Source organism: Uloborus diversus, chromosome 1 (genome assembly GCF_026930045.1).
Source record: "Uloborus diversus isolate 005 chromosome 1, Udiv.v.3.1, whole genome shotgun sequence".
NCBI lineage: Eukaryota > Metazoa > Arthropoda > Arachnida > Araneae > Uloboridae > Uloborus > Uloborus diversus.
Genome location: NC_072731.1, coordinates 46,081,125 through 46,100,616, shown reverse-complemented (window position 1 = coordinate 46,100,616; position 19,492 = coordinate 46,081,125). Strand labels below are relative to the sequence as shown.

Here is a 19,492-nt window from a genome sequence, read left to right as displayed (position 1 = left end):
CTTCGAGGTTCACACCCCCATGCTTCAAACTAATTGTATGTCAAATTTCATGAAAATCGGGCTGAACGGTCTAGGCGCTATGCGCGTCACAGAGATCCAAACATCCATACAGAGAGACTTTCAGGTTTGTTGTTTAAAAAGAAAGGAAAAAGAGAAAGATAAAGAAGTAAAGAAAAGAAAGATAAAGAAAGATAATTTTCCGAACAAATTCTATCCCATTTCATTAAATTTCTGTGAAAAATGGGCTTAAAATTGGAATAGAAAAAGAACAAAATCGAATTTTCGAAAAATCGCTTCGAGGTGCACACCACTATGCAACAAACTAACTTTGCGCCAAATTTCATGAAAATCGGCCGAACGGTCTAGGCGCTATGCGCGTCACAGAGATCCAGACATCCTACAGACATCCAGACATCCTCCGGGCAGAGAGAATTTCAGCTTTATTATTAGTAAAGATTATGTGTAAAGGGCTTAAAATTTTAATAGAAAATTCATAAAATCGAATTTTCGAAAAATCGCTTCGAGGTGCACACCCCCATGCTACAAACTAACTTTGTGCCAAATTTCATGAAAATCGGCCGAACGGTCTAGGCGCTATGCGCGTCACAGAGATCCAGACATCCATACAGAGAGACTTTCAGGTTTGTTGTTGAAAAAGAAAGGAAAAGGAGAAAGATAAAGAAGTAAAGAAAAGAAAGATAAAGAAAGATAATTTTCAGAACAAATTCTTTCCCATTTTATTAAATTTCTGTGAAAAATGGGCTTAAAATTGGAAAAGAAAAAGAACAAAATCGAATTTTCGAAAAATAGCTTCGAGGTGCACACCACTATGCAACAAACTAACTTTGCCAAATTTCATGAAAATCGGCCGAACGGTCTAGGCGCTATGCGCGTCACAGAGATCCAGACATCCAGACATCCTCCGGACAGAGAGAATTTCAGCTTTATTATTAGTAAAGATTATGTGAAAAGGGCTTAAAATTTTAATAGAAAATTTATAAAATCGAATTTTTGAAAAATCGCTTCGAGGTGCACACCCCCATGCTACAAACTAACTTTGTGCCAAATATCATGAAAATCGGCCGAACGGTCTAGGCGCTATGCGCGTCACAGATATCCAGACATCCTACAGACATCCTCCCGACAGAGAGACTTTCAGCTTTATTATTAGTAACTACTGGCACCCGCACGGCTTCGCCCGTAATAGAAAAATTAAAGGTCTTTTGGTTCGCTTGTATTTTTACAAATAATGTATATGGTGAATTTTCTCGCCAATTGGCTTGTACCGACGTTACAGTTCCACGTTATGATAATTTCGTATCTCGCCAATTGGCTTGTTCCCATGTTACGGTTCCACGTTAGGATAATTTCGTAATTTATGATAGTTTTTTTCTTAAAATTGGAATAAAAAAAGAACCACATCGAATTTTCGAAAAATCGCTTCGAGGTGTACACTAGCGTGGGCCGAAATAAGCCGAAAAAAATTTTTTTTCGAAATCAATTTTTGGATAGCGCGCAAAAGTTGCGCAGTGAGCTAGTTAGCACTCACAAAAAAATTCTTGGATGTTAAAAAATATCTAGCCAGCGCTATTTGACACTGAAAAACCGAAAAAAAAGAGAAAAATGAATTTTTATCGAAATTTTTTTTAAAACCTAAATTCCAATTATTTTGCTGGAATGCACCGAAAATGTTATATAATGAGCCAGTTCGAGCCCATAAAATGTTTCATTGATTTTAATGACCATTTAACCGCTCATTTCCGACATCAAAAATTGGAGAAAAATGAAAAAATATTGAATTTCTTTAAAAACCAATGTGAAAAGAATTTTTCAAAATTAAATCATGGACTAATTAATTAAATAGCACTATTAATCATAGTAGTTATTATCACGCAATAGTATCATACATTTTTTAGAATTACATATAAAGATAATAAAATTTTGAAAAAGAAATCTTCAAATTTGATTTAAAATACCTCATGCATAATGAATATTATTTTTTGGAATAATATTGTCCCTTTTTATCAAATGATGGACGTTCTTTCCTAGCTTGAAGTTTGGCACGAATGTATTCATCTCGTAGCAGTTTCACCACGAACTTTTATTGCAGCTTCGGTTATTAGTTTCACACAACGTTCCACAACTTGCGTGTGACAGGGAAATTTCTCGAAAGTGAACTCTGTAGGCTGTTCCAAAAATGTTGGGCACCATACTGGCAGTTCGGTTTCATTTTTATTTCAAACCACATTGGAGCATAAACTAACATTACATACTTTACAAGCATTGTAAGATTTTCTGATGGAGTTGGAGTGCCTATATACAAGCGTAACAAACGGTTTGCAGTTGTCAGCCATCGCGAATGACTGAGTTTGCCTGGGCTACTGTCAGCCACGCTAGAAGGACAACTACCATCTTTTACGGCAAGACAGATTCTATACAAATATTGTTGTTCAGTGATTAATCCGTCCATATCTTCCATGTCCAAAACCAGAAGATTGCAGTCAATTTTATCAAATTTGTCCACCGAATTTTTTTCACAATCTGTAAGAAGTTGTCTGACAGCTCCAGAATATGAATGTGGTCCCTTTGTGCAACCGTCTAATTCCAGAATAAGGTGCCTCAGTGGCAACTCATTAGTATGCAGCAGACATATGTTCCACTGTAAAGGTCTTTTGAGATATGTCTCAAGTAAACGAATTACTCCACCTTTCCATCCCGTATTTACATTTGTTCCGTCACATCCAATAACACATAAGTTAAGCAAGCTCATATTATACTTTTTTTGCAAAGTCTATAATACCTTGCGAGTTGCACTATAATACCCGGAGTTGCACCCGAGATCTCTCAAAACGCAAAAGGGGTTTGTGCAGTTTGCGCTTGATACAAAACGAATGTATGACATCAATTCTAACCTACAGTCGCTCCCTTTACCAACAAACCCATGCGAATACGAACCAGTGAATTATGATTTAAATTTGACACAGCCTGTTTTAAAGAGTGAGACTGACCAAGTAGTTCTTAGGGCCATTGCTCTGGAGACGATTTACACCAAATACCCCGAAAGTGAATGGATACATATATATACCGATGGGTCAAGAGTAGCAGACCATATAAATGCAGGTGCAGGCGTCTACAGTGAGCACTTTTCTTTTTCTATTCCTGTTGGAAAATATGCCTCTGCATTCGATGGAGAGGTAAAAGCTATACACCTGGCTTTAGATCAGTTGAAATACCGTGATTTTAAACTTAAGGGATGCGTTGTCCTATCGGATTCTCAAGCGGCTATTGAGGCGATAGCATCGATAAAGAGCTGCAAATCGCAGGAAATTTCTGAATGTCGCAGTTTCATTAACGATCTGGTGCAGCAGAATATAAAAGTGGTGTTGCAGTGGATCCCTGCACACTGTGGGATTAGAGGAAATGAGCTTGCTGATGCTCTGGCCAAGAGGGGGTCTGCTATTATTCAACTACCAAATGAGCCAGTCTCATTCAATGCAATAAAGTTATATATGAGGAAAAAATCAAGAGTTTTTTTTTTGGCAAGACCTAAAAGCTAGAAGCAACCACAAAGCTTGGTTTATAAACCGTGATTTTGTCCCTTCAGCACCAAGAGCAGAGTCAGTGGCTTTGTTTCGACTTTTAACTGGCCATGACTGTTTACCAAAACATCTTTACCGCTTAAGGATTGTGAAGAGTCCCAATTGTCCCTTTGCAATTCAAACGAAGAAATGGACATTCGTCACCTGCACACTTGCACCCAGCTTTCCAGACGTAGCCTGTGTGACCGTTATTGGGAAGCAAGAGAGCGTATCGGCAGCTAAATATTTCACCCTATTGTTTCTGTATTTTTCCTTGTTCTGTGTATTGTGTTTGTTTTTGCTATTTTGTTCTTTGTAACCTTTTCTTCCTGCCAGCCATTGGAAAAAAAAAAAAATAATAATACCTTGCGAAATTTCTTTTGCACTTTCACCAACTGTTAGTGATAAATGACCGATGTACTTGCTACCTGGTTCTTCTCTCAGTGCTAAATGAGCTTCAGATGCTAATTTTTGATGGCCAGACATCATTTGAAGGGTCTCATCTTTGCGGCTGTCAAAATACAAACTCTTTATAGCAGCTCCTTTAACTGCTCTTAAATCTCTTTCTCTTAGCTCGCTCTTCTTTTTATCGACTTCCCTTCTTCTTTGTTTTTATCGACTATGTATTTTTGTTTTGTTTAGAAGAAACTAAGTTGAAATCACCGAGAAGTGCTGTAGCAATTTTAGCCACTGCTCTATTTGAAGCGCCAGTTAGAACTGCTGCTAAAGCTGTATGAGGCATAGAAAGTCTTATTTGACTTGTCGTTGTTGATGGCGCATCAGTTCACTTACGTTTTCTTGAAAGCGGATAATTCATTTTAAAATCGTCATCTATATTTTCTGTGCTTTCTCCTAATTCAAGCTCTGTTTCAGGTTCATTCAATGTAATATGACTTTCCTTAACCCTTAATCCATTTTTTTACTACTCAAGGGCTCTATGTGTCAAACATGTATAAAATAGTTATAAAATAATCTTAGGAATAATAGAAGCAGTTGAGCGCCGTTTATTATTCAGGAGAAATAATTGGAACCGAAGATTAAAAAATTAGCTTCTTATGTAACTATTTTTTATTTGAGTGTGTGCATTTTTTAAAATTGGCGTACAAATGCCGCATAAAATTGACTGAATTTTCACTGTTTTTTCTAAGTAACGTATTCCGTAACATTTCAGTATTTATTTATTTCGAAACTACTTTATTATTTTTATTTTTTTTTTCATTTTTCCCATGTTTCAATCTTAAAGGAGCGTAGCTAAATATTCTACAAAATGTATAAAAGTCTTTGAGGATTTCAACTAATTAACTGACAGATACTTCTGATGTTTGCTGAAACTAGCTTCAAACTTTTATTTTTGACTCCCTCCCAACCTTTTTTTTTTTTGAAAAAAAGTGCATTTTTGTCCTTTTTTTTCAGTGTTTCAAGGTCAAATAGCGCCGGCTAAATATTAAACAAATTTAACGAATTTTTTTATGGATAATAACGGGCCCATGTAGCAACTTTTCCGCACTATCCAAAAACAGATTTCCAAAAAAAGTTTTTTCGGCCCACCCTAGTGTACACCCCCATGCTACATACTAACTTTGTGCCAAATTTCATGAAAATCGGCCGAACGGTCTAGGCGCTATGCTCGTCACAGACATCCTACAGATATCCTACAGACATCCTACAGACATCCTACAGACATCCAGACATCCTCCGGACAGAGAGACTTTCTGCTTTATTATTAGTAAAGAAGATAAAGAAGATAAAGATAAGGAAGACCAAAAGCAGTATTGTGTACCAAATGGGGGGGGGGGGGGTAGTGTGGGTCATGTCGCAAACTGCGTCAGTCCAAAGGGGGTGTTTTTAAAAATTATTGATTTTTTAAGGTCTTAAATCGGTAAGGGGGGCAGCCCCCCAACCCCCAATGTCCCCCCCGTAACACATTAGGGGCTTCTTAATATTTATTGGGGGGGAGAGAAGAGAAAGGAACCCCTTAAAGAATCCAAACGCAATCTGTAGTTTTAACAGTGTAGATTTATTTCAATCTGATTAGATTTAGTATAAATTTTAATCAGACGAAATTTAATCTGATTACTTTAGTTGACTAAATCAATCTGATTAAATTAGTTTGACTAAATTCAATGTGATTACTTTAATCTGAACTAAATCAATCTGAACTAAATTCGTTTTTTTAGTCAACTAACCAGTTGTCTGCAATTGAATTAAATTTTTAAAATATTAGTCTGAACTAAATGGGAGTCAGATTACTTTAGTCGATAGAGGATTTAGTTGATTAATGCCCAACACTGACACACAACAATGAATACCGTAGAGACATACCTCCTACCTTCTATTACTGAAATTAAATAAATATTTTCTCAAAAAATATTCATAATCCGCATTATAATTTTCTATTTAGTTTTCTCTTATTAAATGTATGTATACATTAACGCGGCTTACATTTAATAAAATATTTTGTTCAGTATCATATTTCATGAAAATTCTGCTAATGTGCTCATGTTTTTTTTTTTTTTTTTTTTTTTTTTTTTTTGAGGCAATGAGAAGTAAAGTGTTGTAAGTGAGCATTTTCAATTTTAGAAAAAAACGCAGTCTTAGGTAGGCTTCCATTGCATTTATTTTCAAAATCAAGCTGTATAGCAGCAACTATCAGGACTACTAGTGGGGGAGACTGTTGTACCTTGGACCACTTCTAAAACTTTTTGGTTTTCAAAAAAAAAAGTGTGATTTTTATGGTTTTTAGTTATCAAAACTTAACTTCAAGCCCTTTTACATAAGTAAAAAAAATAATTCGGATTATAAAAAAATATTTTTCTATTTTTATATATTTTTCCCAAATTTTACGTAATTTGGTCCATGATACATGATGCTCGTGTTCCTTGAGGCAGACCTCTTGTACTTGCTAACTGCATAACTTACGTTGTATTCAAGTTTATTGGACCCACTTTCATCCAACTTTCTTAAATGCCTAGTAATGGTTGACCAGCTCACTTCGAATACAATTTCGACCTTCCTAAAAGTCTTTTTTTTTTGTCAGGATTACTTCTTACTACTTCAATAGCATTTTTCAATGCCTCGACATGTACTGGTTCTCTCTTGATTCCAGTTTTACTTCGAGGAATGATGAAATCCTACCTAAAAGAAAACAATCACTACAACCTATTGTACCTTGATCCAGTGGTTCAAGGTATAAGATAGAGCTTGGTTTTAAGGTACACCAACTGCATGTTTATATAAAAGGGGCTACCCTAACCTAACAGCTACGTAAAAAGTAAAGACTAATGTTGAATACACTTACTGACAGATAGGCAATAGATTTAACGGTCAATCAGTTGGGTAACACTAGTCTTAAAAAGTCCAATTTCATTTAAGTAACACTGGAATTATTTACTTTTGTTTGCACAAATCACAAAACAATCAATGTATACATAAAAGCTGGAGTTTAAAACCTGCAACGCACACTGACAGGCGATGAGACTGTCATGTGGCTGACATAGTACCGTGATTCCTCACTAAGTAAAAGCTCTAGCTGATTAGAGTGCATGGCGCAAGGTACACTATGATCAAGGGACAACAGTGTCCCCTACTATCTCTTGCCCCAAAACAGACGACAGCCTCACCAACCATTTGTAATTGGTATTTCCAAAATTTTCATTTTTTCACTTACATTCCATTCCTTCTCACCGTCTCATATGGTTTTCTAAGAAGCTTTTTCGGGATTTTCACAGATATGAACTTCTCAATATAAATTCCTAGTATCATATGTATGAAATACGGCTCAATATTTACCAGGTGAGTATGGAAAATTTTGGCAAATGATCATCGATAAGGTGACGTAACTTGTAGTTATAATTCATATTTGAAAAAAAAAGGCAGTATGCAGTTTAATTTTATTTTAGTTTTTTGATTGAAAGTCCTGAGCCTTCCTAAAGACTAAAGACATAATTTAAAAAAAAATTGAAAAAAATGTAAAGAAAAAAATTCGAAAATATAACTCACAACAAATTATTAACACAAAAAAAACATCTTGGCTGCTTCATTTAATTTTAAATTGGAAAAGAGTTTTCTTGTAAACTCGGAACATTATTTGAGATATTTTTATTTTTTAAGCCTTACTCCATCACCCCGAAAAAGATCAAAACAAAAACTAAAAAAAATATAAACAAATAAATAAATAAAAACAAGAAAGTCATTCTTTAATCCTCAAAATTTTTTAAAAAAGCATTAAAGGTTACAAAATGTGAATGTTGAAAATAGGGTTATGAGAAGTGAACATATATCAGTCTATCCCCAATCCCACAGAAAAATACTTTTTAAGTAATAGCTCGATTCCAAGGACTTTTTGTGTTGCAGAAGTCTCGGCTAGTGTCTAGTCGATTAGAATCTAGTTTCCGACTCCTTCACCCTGATTCAAAGTCCGACTGCTCATTACTGGCAGAGTGGTGGACATTGAAGGTAAATGACTAACTCCGAGTCCGACAACGCAATCACTGGCAGAGTTGCGGACATAGATGGAAAATGACTGACTCCAACTCTGACCCTTAACATTTTAAACCCTCGACTCCCGTCTCCAATCCCTGGGCCCCTAATTCAGTCCGACCCCAACTTTTCGACTCCAACTCCAACTGCACAGCCCTGGTATACCCTGCCATAAAAAATAAAAGGCAATATTAGCATTTTATTCTTTCTTTTTTGCATTTGTGGCTACTATTGTATAAGTTCTCTTGATTGTAAAAACTTGCTTATTTGGGAAATCTGAAAGTTAAACCCGAAAAAAACCGTCAAATTATATCGTTTTGTTGACAGTGAAGTCAAACACCTTCCTTTTCCTTTCCACGGAAGTACATTCATTAAATTTTAATGCCGATAATTATAACTAAAAGGATGTGCACTACCTAATTTTGTTAGTGCATAAAATAATAATCGTGAGCTTATTATTTAACTCTGACCATTGTTCAGTTTCGCGTACAAGATAGAAGATAAATAGAAAAGAAAGGAAAAAGCGGGTGTATCGTTTCTTTGCTGTCCCACCTGTCCACTTCAGCTCCGGATGAAAATGGAGAATAGAGCTCTTAAGAAATGCGGCTGCGTAAACACAATTTGTCAATAACAGCAGCGGCGGATTTGTTGCGGGCGCATTTTACGTCTATTCTGAACCAATACATCATCCCTTCAACGGTAATATTTGCAATACTTACTTGAAAAGCCTTATATTGTAACATGTTTACATGTTTCCCTGCAAACATAATGCAACATACAAAGAGAAATTGTTCAGAAATGTAGTAACGTTCACGTTTGGTTCTTCGTTTAAAGAAAGGGAATCTTTAGAGGATCCTGAAGGGATCTTTAGGATCCCTTCAGGGGATCCTTGAAGGAGGAATCTTTTTCTCTCCCTGATTCTATTCTAAAATGTGTAATTATGCGGTTTTAGTGCTTTACTTTAAAAAGCTGCAATTTACAACTACTCTTGGGAAGAAAATCTTGCGAATTCCAAAAAAAAAAAAAAAGTTTATAAATCATGGAATAAAAGATCAACGCACATTGTTTTTACTGGTATTCTGAGATTCGTTGAAGACATTACTATTATTTTCAGTCAACAGTAAGTCCCAAAAGTCTTGTGATGGTGTGTTTTCATTCCTACTTTTTGAGCAAGCATTATGTTTAGGTAAGTACCCATTTTAAAAAGCAAAATAAATAAATAAATAAACATGTATCATTAGAACTGTTGAAAAGGCTCACACGAATTTAAAAAAAATAAAGAAAATGTTTGTAAATTTGTGAAAATTTAATTCGAAAGTTTTGAGATGATTCAGTTTTCTTTTTTTTTTTCAATATTTAATGTTGATATACATATCCGTTTCTTTATGTAATGAAGAAAATCTTATGGCCATGCAATTAATTTGGCTCTCTGATTAAGTGAAATTAGAGACCAGCCAAATTGTTATTGCAGGCCATGAAAGAGTTCTAGCATGGAAGAGAGCTTTCTCGTTCCGAATTCCATTCGAACGTTTTGCGAAAGTTTTTTGTTTTTTTTAGCTGTATCATTTTGTGTAAATTTGGAATATATTTCAGCTAGAATGCATAGTTTTTTTTTTTTTTGTACAAATATAATTTTAATAGCTTTCTTTCAATACCAGTGAACATAATCTTTCAGAACGAAATTACGTGATTTTTTTTTTTTTTTTTACAACGAACTGCTGTTGGTTGGTGCTGTAAATTCCGTCAAAAAGAACCGCCTTCTCTGGTTGAAAACCTTCCATTGTTCATCGGCACATGATATCCGCCAGGACGTATTGATCTAAACTTAAATCTAACTTAAACTGCAAATGGTGTACGACTACTGGTGCAATCAAAAGAGTTTGTGACAGGAACAAGGGCCCCCCGGGGGGCGGTGATGTAGTCAAAAGAGTAACACGAAAATTGCGCTACAAATAGCTCTAGAATAAGGAGCATGTGCAATTGTTCAAAAACAGTTTTAAAACACGTTCCGAAAATGTTAAATACGGTTGCTGAAACAAATAAGTGTTTTTAAAAGTGTTCGCAAAGTGTGTTACAAAGTGTAATTAAAAATACCAATGTCTGTTGTATTCAAAGCGTAACACATGTAGTAAAAAATGATTTTAAAGTCTAAGTCTTTTAAATAATGGTGGAATTTTTTTGGCCCCTGAAGTGCTATATGTTTAGGTTTTATTTTTCTAATGAATATCGCTGAAAATATCCTCAAGAATGGAAAAAAAACATCCATGGTACCAAAGTATTTTTTTTTCTCTAACGCAAAAATAGTTTTGGTTTGGTAAAACAATTCAGAAATAACTATTCAATATCATAATTACTACCATAATCTTTCAAGTTTTGGTGTTGAGAGCGTAACTGATTTTACACAAAAGTAAAAAAGAGGATAAATTAAAAAATACAACGAATTTTAAAATAAAAATAATTAAAAAAATACTAACTATTTAGAAAATACAATATAATTATGCCCAATATTTAGTGAAATACAATAATAGATATTTCAAACATCATAATTTTTATCACAAGTATTTTCTTAATTAGATTAATAAAAAATCTTGTTAAATGTAGGCGATCTTGATAGTAGTAAAAATTGCCTAAAGTTGATATTAGAGTCGTAGAAAAGAGGGATATGTTCTTGTAGGTTCCATGACAAATTGCAACTATTAAATTAGTTACTAGGTTGTTAGTGATGTTTCGAAATCAGGTCATAAGAATTTAGACATATTTTTAATGCGCAAAGATAAAAGATAATTATAGTACGTTAAAAGCAATTATTGTCTGTCACGTTCTAAAACAGGCCATTAATCATAACTTCTAACCAACAAAGCAGGTCATATTTTTTAAATAAATAAAATTTCGTGAATATTATTTCAAATAAAGTACGACACATTTAGTTGTTTCCTGAAAATAAGAAAAAAATAAAAAAAGAAAAATAAAAAACGAAGACGCGTTACTTTAGAACTCTAAAAATGCTCGAAAAAATTAATCCTTGTCTTAAAAAAACGTTAAAATAAATATTTAATAAGAATAAAATAAACACACAAAAGGAGTGTCTCGATAATTCATGGTTATTTCTGACTTCAGTACAGATCAGCTACAGAAAGACAGAATGTAAGAGAAAGGATTCTTAATATCTGCTCAATCTGTTATGTTTTATTTTTCCTAAAAATACACATTTTACTTTTGTGTTCGGATTTCAGTAACAAATACACATGCATAACATTTTAATGCATTTTTAACTATTTTTCGAAAAAATGTCACTTTATACAATGATGTACACAATGACTGCAAAAATCCTTCTCTAAACATCAAATAAGTTTGTGTAGAAGTTTGTATAAGAAGAAACACTTACAACAAACATGTAACTGGCACGAATAATATCAACACAGTTTTAATCAGTATTTATTTAATTTAAACTTGATTCGGCCTCTTAACCGTTATATATTCAAAACTGAGCTGCTACTTTGTGCTTGTGGTTTTATCGACAATGCATCGATCAAAAAACTAATCATATCACTGTTTAACACAGATGATACGCGGTAAAAGGAACTGCGACAATCTTTCTGTCATTGCGGAGAAAAATAGTTTTTACAAAGAAGCAAATGTTTAAAATGCAATATTCTTTTTGACAAATAGGGCGACACGTGAGTATTCTAAGGAAAATGCATCAACATTTGTCTTTTTCGGTGTCATTCCTTTACCTTGAAATAAAGCGTTAAACGAAAAATTGATCCTCGAATGAAAAGCAATAACAAAGAAAAAAAAATGAACAATTGATGTTATTTCAAACATATTTCCTTGTATATAAATAAATTATATATGAAATATATTTGCTGACAAAACTAAATAATTTAACATAGTTTTACTAGTTTTGTTTTAGAAAAACGACAGTAATATGTTTTTCTTTGTATAAAATATAATCAAATATGTTTGATAAATGAACTGTGTGTGCAATGGCTTATTCAAACTGTCTGTTTTGTTTCCTTTACAGTCGAAGTAACACCTATCTGTAATTTCTACGCTACGTATTTATTATACATTTCCATAGTGTTATATTTTGTTGAATGTATATTTATATATTAAGGAATGTTAAAAATAAACCCCAACAATTTGTAAAATATAATTGATGAAAAGCTATTTGTTGAAAAGCGTTAAGCAAAGCAAAATGATAATAAACATTTGATGTCGTTAAAAGCAATAATAAACAATAATAATAATAATAATAAAATATTTATTATTGAATTACACGATTATTTTCTAAACACAGAAGCATTATATTAATATTCATTTGGCCGAAATATTCTGGTTTATTCCAAGTCAAGTAATCCAGATTCAAACACGGTCCGTATTGGACCATGTCCAATTTTCATGACATTTTTTCCAAGGTGGATGCGTTGAATAAGGTCAGGTAGATCAATGAAGCCTTACATCTCAATTTTTCATTGATGAATAGCAAAAATTTGCTAGATCGTGAATCTTCTTTTATCACAAGCTGAACTTTTAATAAAGCGTTATCAGTAAGCAGTTTTTTATAAAGCGGCGAAAGCTTAGCAACAGTTATTACAACATACTCTTGTACAAAATGACCATATCTTATTTTACAGTAAACTTTGTTTCATCACATTTCACTTATTTGTGTAGTTGACAAATTCAAAACAAAAAACTTCGAAGTGTACTTCCTTTTTTTTTCTGTGATTTGATAAGCCTAGAAAAGTAGATTCTAGCTCAATGAAGCCAAGAATGGCATTTGTAGGATTCCGATGATGTTATAAAGACTCCGAAAGTTTGGATGGATGATATGACATAGTGTTGGATATGCTGATTATATGTGCATGAACTGTAAGCAGGAGTGATCAAAAAAGTATCAAATGTAACACTTGATGTTGACAACTGCGCAAAAAAAAAACAGCCCCTTGTAAGTAATAATGAAAATACGACCGTGAATAAAAGAGAACAGAGCATCATGAAACTACAAGAAGAACTAAAGTCGTAGAATGCAGTATATTTCTGTATCTATCACGTAAAGCATTCTTTTAGGAGTGTGAAAACATGAATAGTTAAAACCGATGCATTTCAGAAAGTTACTTAAAACTTACCACATCCAACAGATGCAAAAATAGCCTAAAACATTTTATATTTTATTTCATTTTCAGCTTTATAATGAGTTGATCTTTTAAATGCAAAATAAATAATCTGTAAATGATGCTAAGTTTTTGTTGCAACACATTTCTAATAAACATATCACATACATGTTAATAAAGCTGAAGATTTTTTTTTCAGATTCAAACAATTCTCTTATTTTGCTTCTTACACACATTAAGGCAGTAGCTATACGACTAATTATCACATAGTAGGGGAACATGAGACAAAGTGAAATAACGGAGCAGAGTGAAATGGTGAAATATTTTCTCTGTTTTTAGCTCCACCTAGCTGGTATTATTTTAACTTTGCAGTACCATATGTAGTCTATTCCAGTCAGGAAAAATATACCGCGTAAGTTTAAAACATTTGGTAATACAGGCAATTTTTAAAAAATGATACTCATATTGTAATATTTTGTTGTAAGTCAAAAATTATTTTTTCCAAAAAATAATAAAGTCCTTGTTATTATCATTTGAAACATTAATTGAGACCTCTTAATATTAAATACAGCAAACATTTAGTTAATATTGAGCTTATTCGCATTTTAAATAAATTGCGCAATATGTCAAGTAAGTACGGGGCAAAGTTAATGGGGCAAAGTGAAGTAGTTTGTTTTATTTACTCACTCAATCATATAATCTAAATCACTTACATTTTCGTTTATTAATTAATTCATTTTTATTCCTTCATTTAGAAATTCACCTATTTATACATTCATTCACTTATTTTCTGATTCTTTCATTCTTTTACTCGCTCATTTTTTAGTAGATATATTCATTTAATTATTCGTTTTTCATTTCATTACCTTTTCATTTGTTCCTTCAACCTTTTTTTTGCTTATTCTGTTGATCAAAAATATGGTTTATAGTCAAATAAAAAAAATTTCACGAGGAAAATATTTTATTTTTCACTTTGCCCCATGGGAAAAAAAAGTGAAAATTTTTGACTTTTTTTTTGAAGACTCAAATTTACTTACAAAAATGAAAAATACTGTTTCAACGGAAGTTTTATAACAAAATTCAATGTTCTTTCTTTATATACTGTAATTTTCAAAACAAATTTCCGATTTGTTCATTTTGAAAAATCTCAATCATTTTAACCATTTCATTTTGCCCCCCACATTCCCTACCTAACTCTATGGAATTAAATACACTATACATTTTCATTTACTAATATAATACATTCATTATGGTATCATTTTTCCCAACAGTAAATATTACACCCAAACGTGTTTTTATGCGGGGGAACGCATTAAAAAAAAAAAAAAAACCACACACACAAAACTTCACGAGTAGCTAGAAAAAAGTTATTTTTTCAACACGGCTAAAAACTTACGAAATAACTAGGAATTGATTCTTTAACGAAATCAAAATTATCCAAGAGATGTTAATTATGTCGAATCGTCAGACAAAAATTCCCGAATAATTTAATTAAGAATTTTCGGGATTAATAAATTAATCCCGAATAATTTAATAATAATTCTGTGACCTCGAAGGGAGGTCACAGTGACCTCCCGTCGGGATGCCCCTGTCTTCACTTGAAGATACTACCTCGCACTTTTTTTATAAATAATTTCTTTAATTGAATCACAATCAGATTGCATTTTTCATAGAAAGCATTAAAAAAAAAAAAAAAATCGCACATATAAAAGCTAAAACAAAAGTATATACCATTTTATTCAAAACTTTTGTTTCTAAAATCTTGCGTATTCTCTCAGTTACAAGCTATTGCGTAAATATTTTTAAATAAAACCTGAAAAGCTTTAATTGATGTTTAAACGTAATTCTCAAATTTTTGGTTGTTTCCAGAAAAACAAACGGTAGTCCGTACCACTAGCTACACTTATAAATGGCATGATTTATATTTGTATACTAAAAATAAGTAATAGTATAGTATAAAAATAAGTTGTTGAATAAAAAATACTAATGAGCTTTAAAAAGAAAAATATGATGCGCTGTCAACAGACCAGTGATGCCCGCTAATAATTTTATCGCTCAACAAACAGTATAAACTGGTGTGAAAGTAATTTCATTGATACCATTTCTTTACCCTAACAGTCATGTAGCTCATGGGCTCCACGCTTTTAACTGTTCAATCATTATAAATGCAAATATTTGAAATTTTCATTTTTAAAATAAACACTTTACGTGTTATGCACGTTTCTTTTATGCGTTCCATTAATATCATGTTGTTGCAGGTTCAGAATCCCAGTGCAAACAAAAATTTGAACGAGTATTTTTCTGAAATCACCATACTTTCTAGTTGATGGAAAAGTATAAAGTGTCGTTTGAAATCCGCATCATATTTTTAATTTAGTAGGTAAAATGTTAGGATTGAATGTTAATTTAAGTGTATATGAAAATATCACTAGTTAATTTAAATTGAAAAATCAAAATATTTTCCATTACCAGGAACAAGTCAAGGAAGGGAACATACGTCGTTTGAGGGTACTTTTTTTAGGAGTTTTAAATTTAATTAAATTAATATGACAGACGACAAACAACCATAACATTCTATTAATAATTAATCTGTTTCAGAGAATTTCAGTTAAAAAAATGGTAACATTAAAAGATATTTTTTTCCCTTTATGTATGAAAAACAACAACAATAATAATGTACTGAAAAGATAAGTACCTAGTTTAATTCGATGTAACATCAGCGCAAAATCTTTATAATGTACTGTCAAGTCTGTTTTTGCTTAGCAAAACCCAGCTTGTCATAGCATTTTTTCCCCTACAGAGTCATCAAATATTTTAATTACCTTTTTTGTTATCCAGGAAAATTAGCACACTTCTTTGAAAAATAACATGTATGTATAGAGAAAAACATTACAAAAATAAACTGGAGTAAAAGTCACTTTGAAATAATGAGAGAGTAGGAAAAATCCCCCATTAAGTAATTCCTACGTTATAGCTTTTTAAATATTTTCTACAGAATTTATTGGTCGTGTTTCTGGAAACGGACGATAAAATGTTTTCAATATATTTTTTTATGATAGTTTTTTAGTCTTTTTGCACTACTGTGTTTTTAGCTTTTTAAAACTAGCATTTAAATTATTACTTCAGTTTTTATTCGTCAGAACTGTTTAGTTCATGCATGTTGGTTAAGTAAGAATTGCTTTTTTTTTTTCATTTCGCAAAAATTACCCTTCTACTTCTTTTCAGATCATACTTTAAGCACAAGTGTGTATGTTTCTGTGTTGTGTAGTTTCTGATACCCTGTGATTGTTGTGTACGGTATGATACCACAGAACATACGTTAGAATAATTTTCAAATATTTCCCGTGTCTTAATAAATAAGGGATAATCCAAACAAACTGGAACCACATTAGAGGTGGGAAATGTTCTTCTTTTTAATAATCCATTCATCAAAGGATCGTTCATTCCTTTGATCCGTTCATTTAACTCATTCATTTGAACGACTTCGTTAATTTAAAAAAGTTGCAGGGGACGTCTCTGCGCGAAATACTCATGTACAGTCGAAATGTTTCATTAGATCAGTAATGTTCTTTGAAGGAAAAATAACTAAAATTACCTAAATTAAAGAAAAAAATTCCTATGAAAAATTAATCAAAAAAATTTTTTTTGGAGCCATATTTAGAATGTTCAGATAATCACAATTAAGCTGCTTCTTCGTCAGTGGGTGGCACTTTTAGGTTTTTAGTCTTTTTACGGCATACTCTGAAAATAGCCTCACAGGTTTTGGAACGAGTCGCGAGTCAGCAAGTAAGCAAGGCGAAAGCATTTCTTGATACATAATAAAGCAAATGTTGAAGTAAATACAGAGATAATGTCATTTTACGCAATTCATAATACGATTTTAAAAAAGACAAGTTGACATTAATTTTAAAAGAATTGACGTAATTACAGCCAATGTACTTTAAACTGGTTTCAAAACTAATTTTTTTTAAAGTAAAGTTTTTTTTTTTTTTTTTTTTTAGTAAACGTCTGCTTTTTAAATAAAAACTGGAGTAAGTTGTCATAACTGACCTTTTTCGCCCCAAAACAAACATCTGTTAAACATGGCATCTGACATCTACCCAAAAGAGAAAGGTACGTTCCTTAAATTTTTTTTTTCTAGCTACAGTACTGTATATATACATATAGTATAACCAAGTGACCATGCATCGAGAAAAAAACAACAGTAAATATATCGGTAGCTCAGCCGTAGTACCGAATAACTTAATTAAAAAAAAAAAAAAAACTCAACACCGTGTTAAATAAGGAAACAATTAGAAAGTAATAATCCCCTATTAAAAATCTCGGCTTCACTACTTCGAATTCCATGGCCAGATCACACCCACGTGCAGGCCTTTGCGGACGACATTGCAATTCTCGTTTCAACAAGGCGCACGCATGATCTGCAAACCTTTGCGCGCGACACTCTTTCACTAGTCAACACCTGGCTGCTCGAGCATGGCCTGACTGCTTCCAATTCCAAATCAGCATATATGCACCTTAAAGTCCCAAGGAATCTCAAAAGAGCCCCCACTCTTCTAATGGGAGACTTCCACATCATCAGAAAAAATAACTTAAAATATTTGGGGGTGGTACTCGACAATCGCCTAAAATGGACGGCTCACCTCGACTACCTAAAAACTAAATCAGTAACACTCCTTAGCAAATTTCAAAGATTAGCGGGGGGTAATTGGGGCATCAGTTTTCATCAAAGACGTCTACTTTACAAGGCGGTGGTCGAATCCTCCCTCATGCATGCAGCTGGCCTATGGGGCAATTATCTAGGAGTACGTCTCGTAAATAAAATCCATTCTATCCAACGCCGTTTCCTTCTTGTTCTTACAGGTGCATATTCCACAACCTCACATCAAGCCCTTTACATACTATCTGGGATCCCCCCTTTGGAACTACTAATAAGGCAACATATGTGGTCCTTAAACATTCTAATCAAACAAAAACCAATTCATCTTGACGGAATCGAATTCCAAAGTACGCTCTTTGAAACTGACGCTCCAAAATGGTTCAAATGCTCCTACGAACAACTCGTAGACACTAGCTTCATCCATACTGAAGAGATCCATCCGAACCAACTTTTACCCCGCAGAATCTACACAGATGGTTCAAAAACCATGACTGGTGTGGGCTCCGCGTTTGTTTCCTTTTCGGGTAACACAATTACAAGTTCCTCTTCGGTGAGACTTCGGGAGGGAAACTCTGTCTTCCAAGCAGAACTCTTGGCCATCAAAAATGCAATTGCTTATACGCAAAGCCTTCCTCAATACCCGTTCCAAATTTTCTCTGACAGCCTATCATCTATATTGGCCCTCAAAAATTCTTTTAGCAAAAATCAATTAGTCCAAACAATTCAAAAACAGGTACTCAGCTCTACTAAAAATTTTAACATCTTTTGGGTTAAAGGCCATTCAAACAACAGAGGGAATGACGAAGCTGATCGTCTTGCCAAATTAGCGGCAGACACTAACGGACTTCAGGAAGACGCGAGTGTCCCATACCCCGCGTCACACCTCAAGAGGCTATTAACGACTCAGCTTTGTATGGATTGGCAATACCGATGGGACAACGCGGAGACGAGCAGAGGATTGCACGATATGCTACCAACAATCAAGCTCTACCCGCGCGTCTCACACCGTTGCCACACCATTTTCTCAACAGGTCACGGCCCATTTCCTTCATATTTGAATAGATTTAACATTATCGACTCTCCTCTCTGCTCTTGCGGAGAAATAGGGGACAGCCTCCATTACATCTTTGACTGCCCACTGACAGAAGCCCACCATCTCCGCTGTCCTCCGGGCACATCCCATCAACAACGCCTGAAGCAGGCACTTAAACTGCGGCATAGCACCGCGCGTCTTAACGCAATCTTCCATTCTTTATCAACCGAGGGTTACCTGTACCAGAGCTCAATCTAATTTCTTTTACCCATGCATTTTTATTTACCCACAGCTTTAGTATCTAATGGTTGCCTCTTTAGACATTCTGTCCTTCTGCATGTCTCCTATTACATTGTACAATCTAATGATTGTTGGCTTTGTTTTTGGTGAATGTAGCTGAGTGTATTGTCTGTTTGTGTCACTTTGTTGTTTTGCTACCACTATTCAATGGTGTATAGCTGTGTAATGTGTGTATATATATATATATCTATATCTATATCTATATGTATGTTTGTATATGTGTGTGTATGTTTTTTTTATTATTATTATTATTATTATTATTAATCTTTATGTGAGTTTAAAATTGTGTAAGCAAAATTCCTGTCTGTCGGAATATGATTTCATGTAT

At 33.4% G+C, this 19,492-nt stretch overlaps 1 protein-coding gene across 1 annotated transcript; it reads left to right on the top strand.

Moving 5' to 3' along the window:
- The first annotated feature begins 17,253 nt into the window (after nucleotides 1-17,253).
- LOC129234384 (uncharacterized) lies at nucleotides 17,254-19,122 on the top strand. The gene is made up of 2 exons (XM_054868378.1): nucleotides 17,254-17,284; nucleotides 18,035-19,122. Exons 1-2 carry the CDS (start codon nucleotides 17,254-17,256, stop codon nucleotides 19,120-19,122), a joined length of 1,119 nt encoding a protein of 372 aa, XP_054724353.1.
- Nucleotides 19,123-19,492: the final 370 nt, after the last annotated feature.

Excerpts from the sequence above, each read along its gene's own strand:
- LOC129234384 (XM_054868378.1), top strand. The coding sequence starts at position 17,254 with ATGGCATCTGACATCTACCCAAAAGAGAAAG. Across the intron at positions 17,285-18,034 it reads CATCTACCCAAAAGAGAAAG|GTGCATATTCCACAACCTCA; the intron begins GTACGTTCCTTA and ends TTGTTCTTACAG.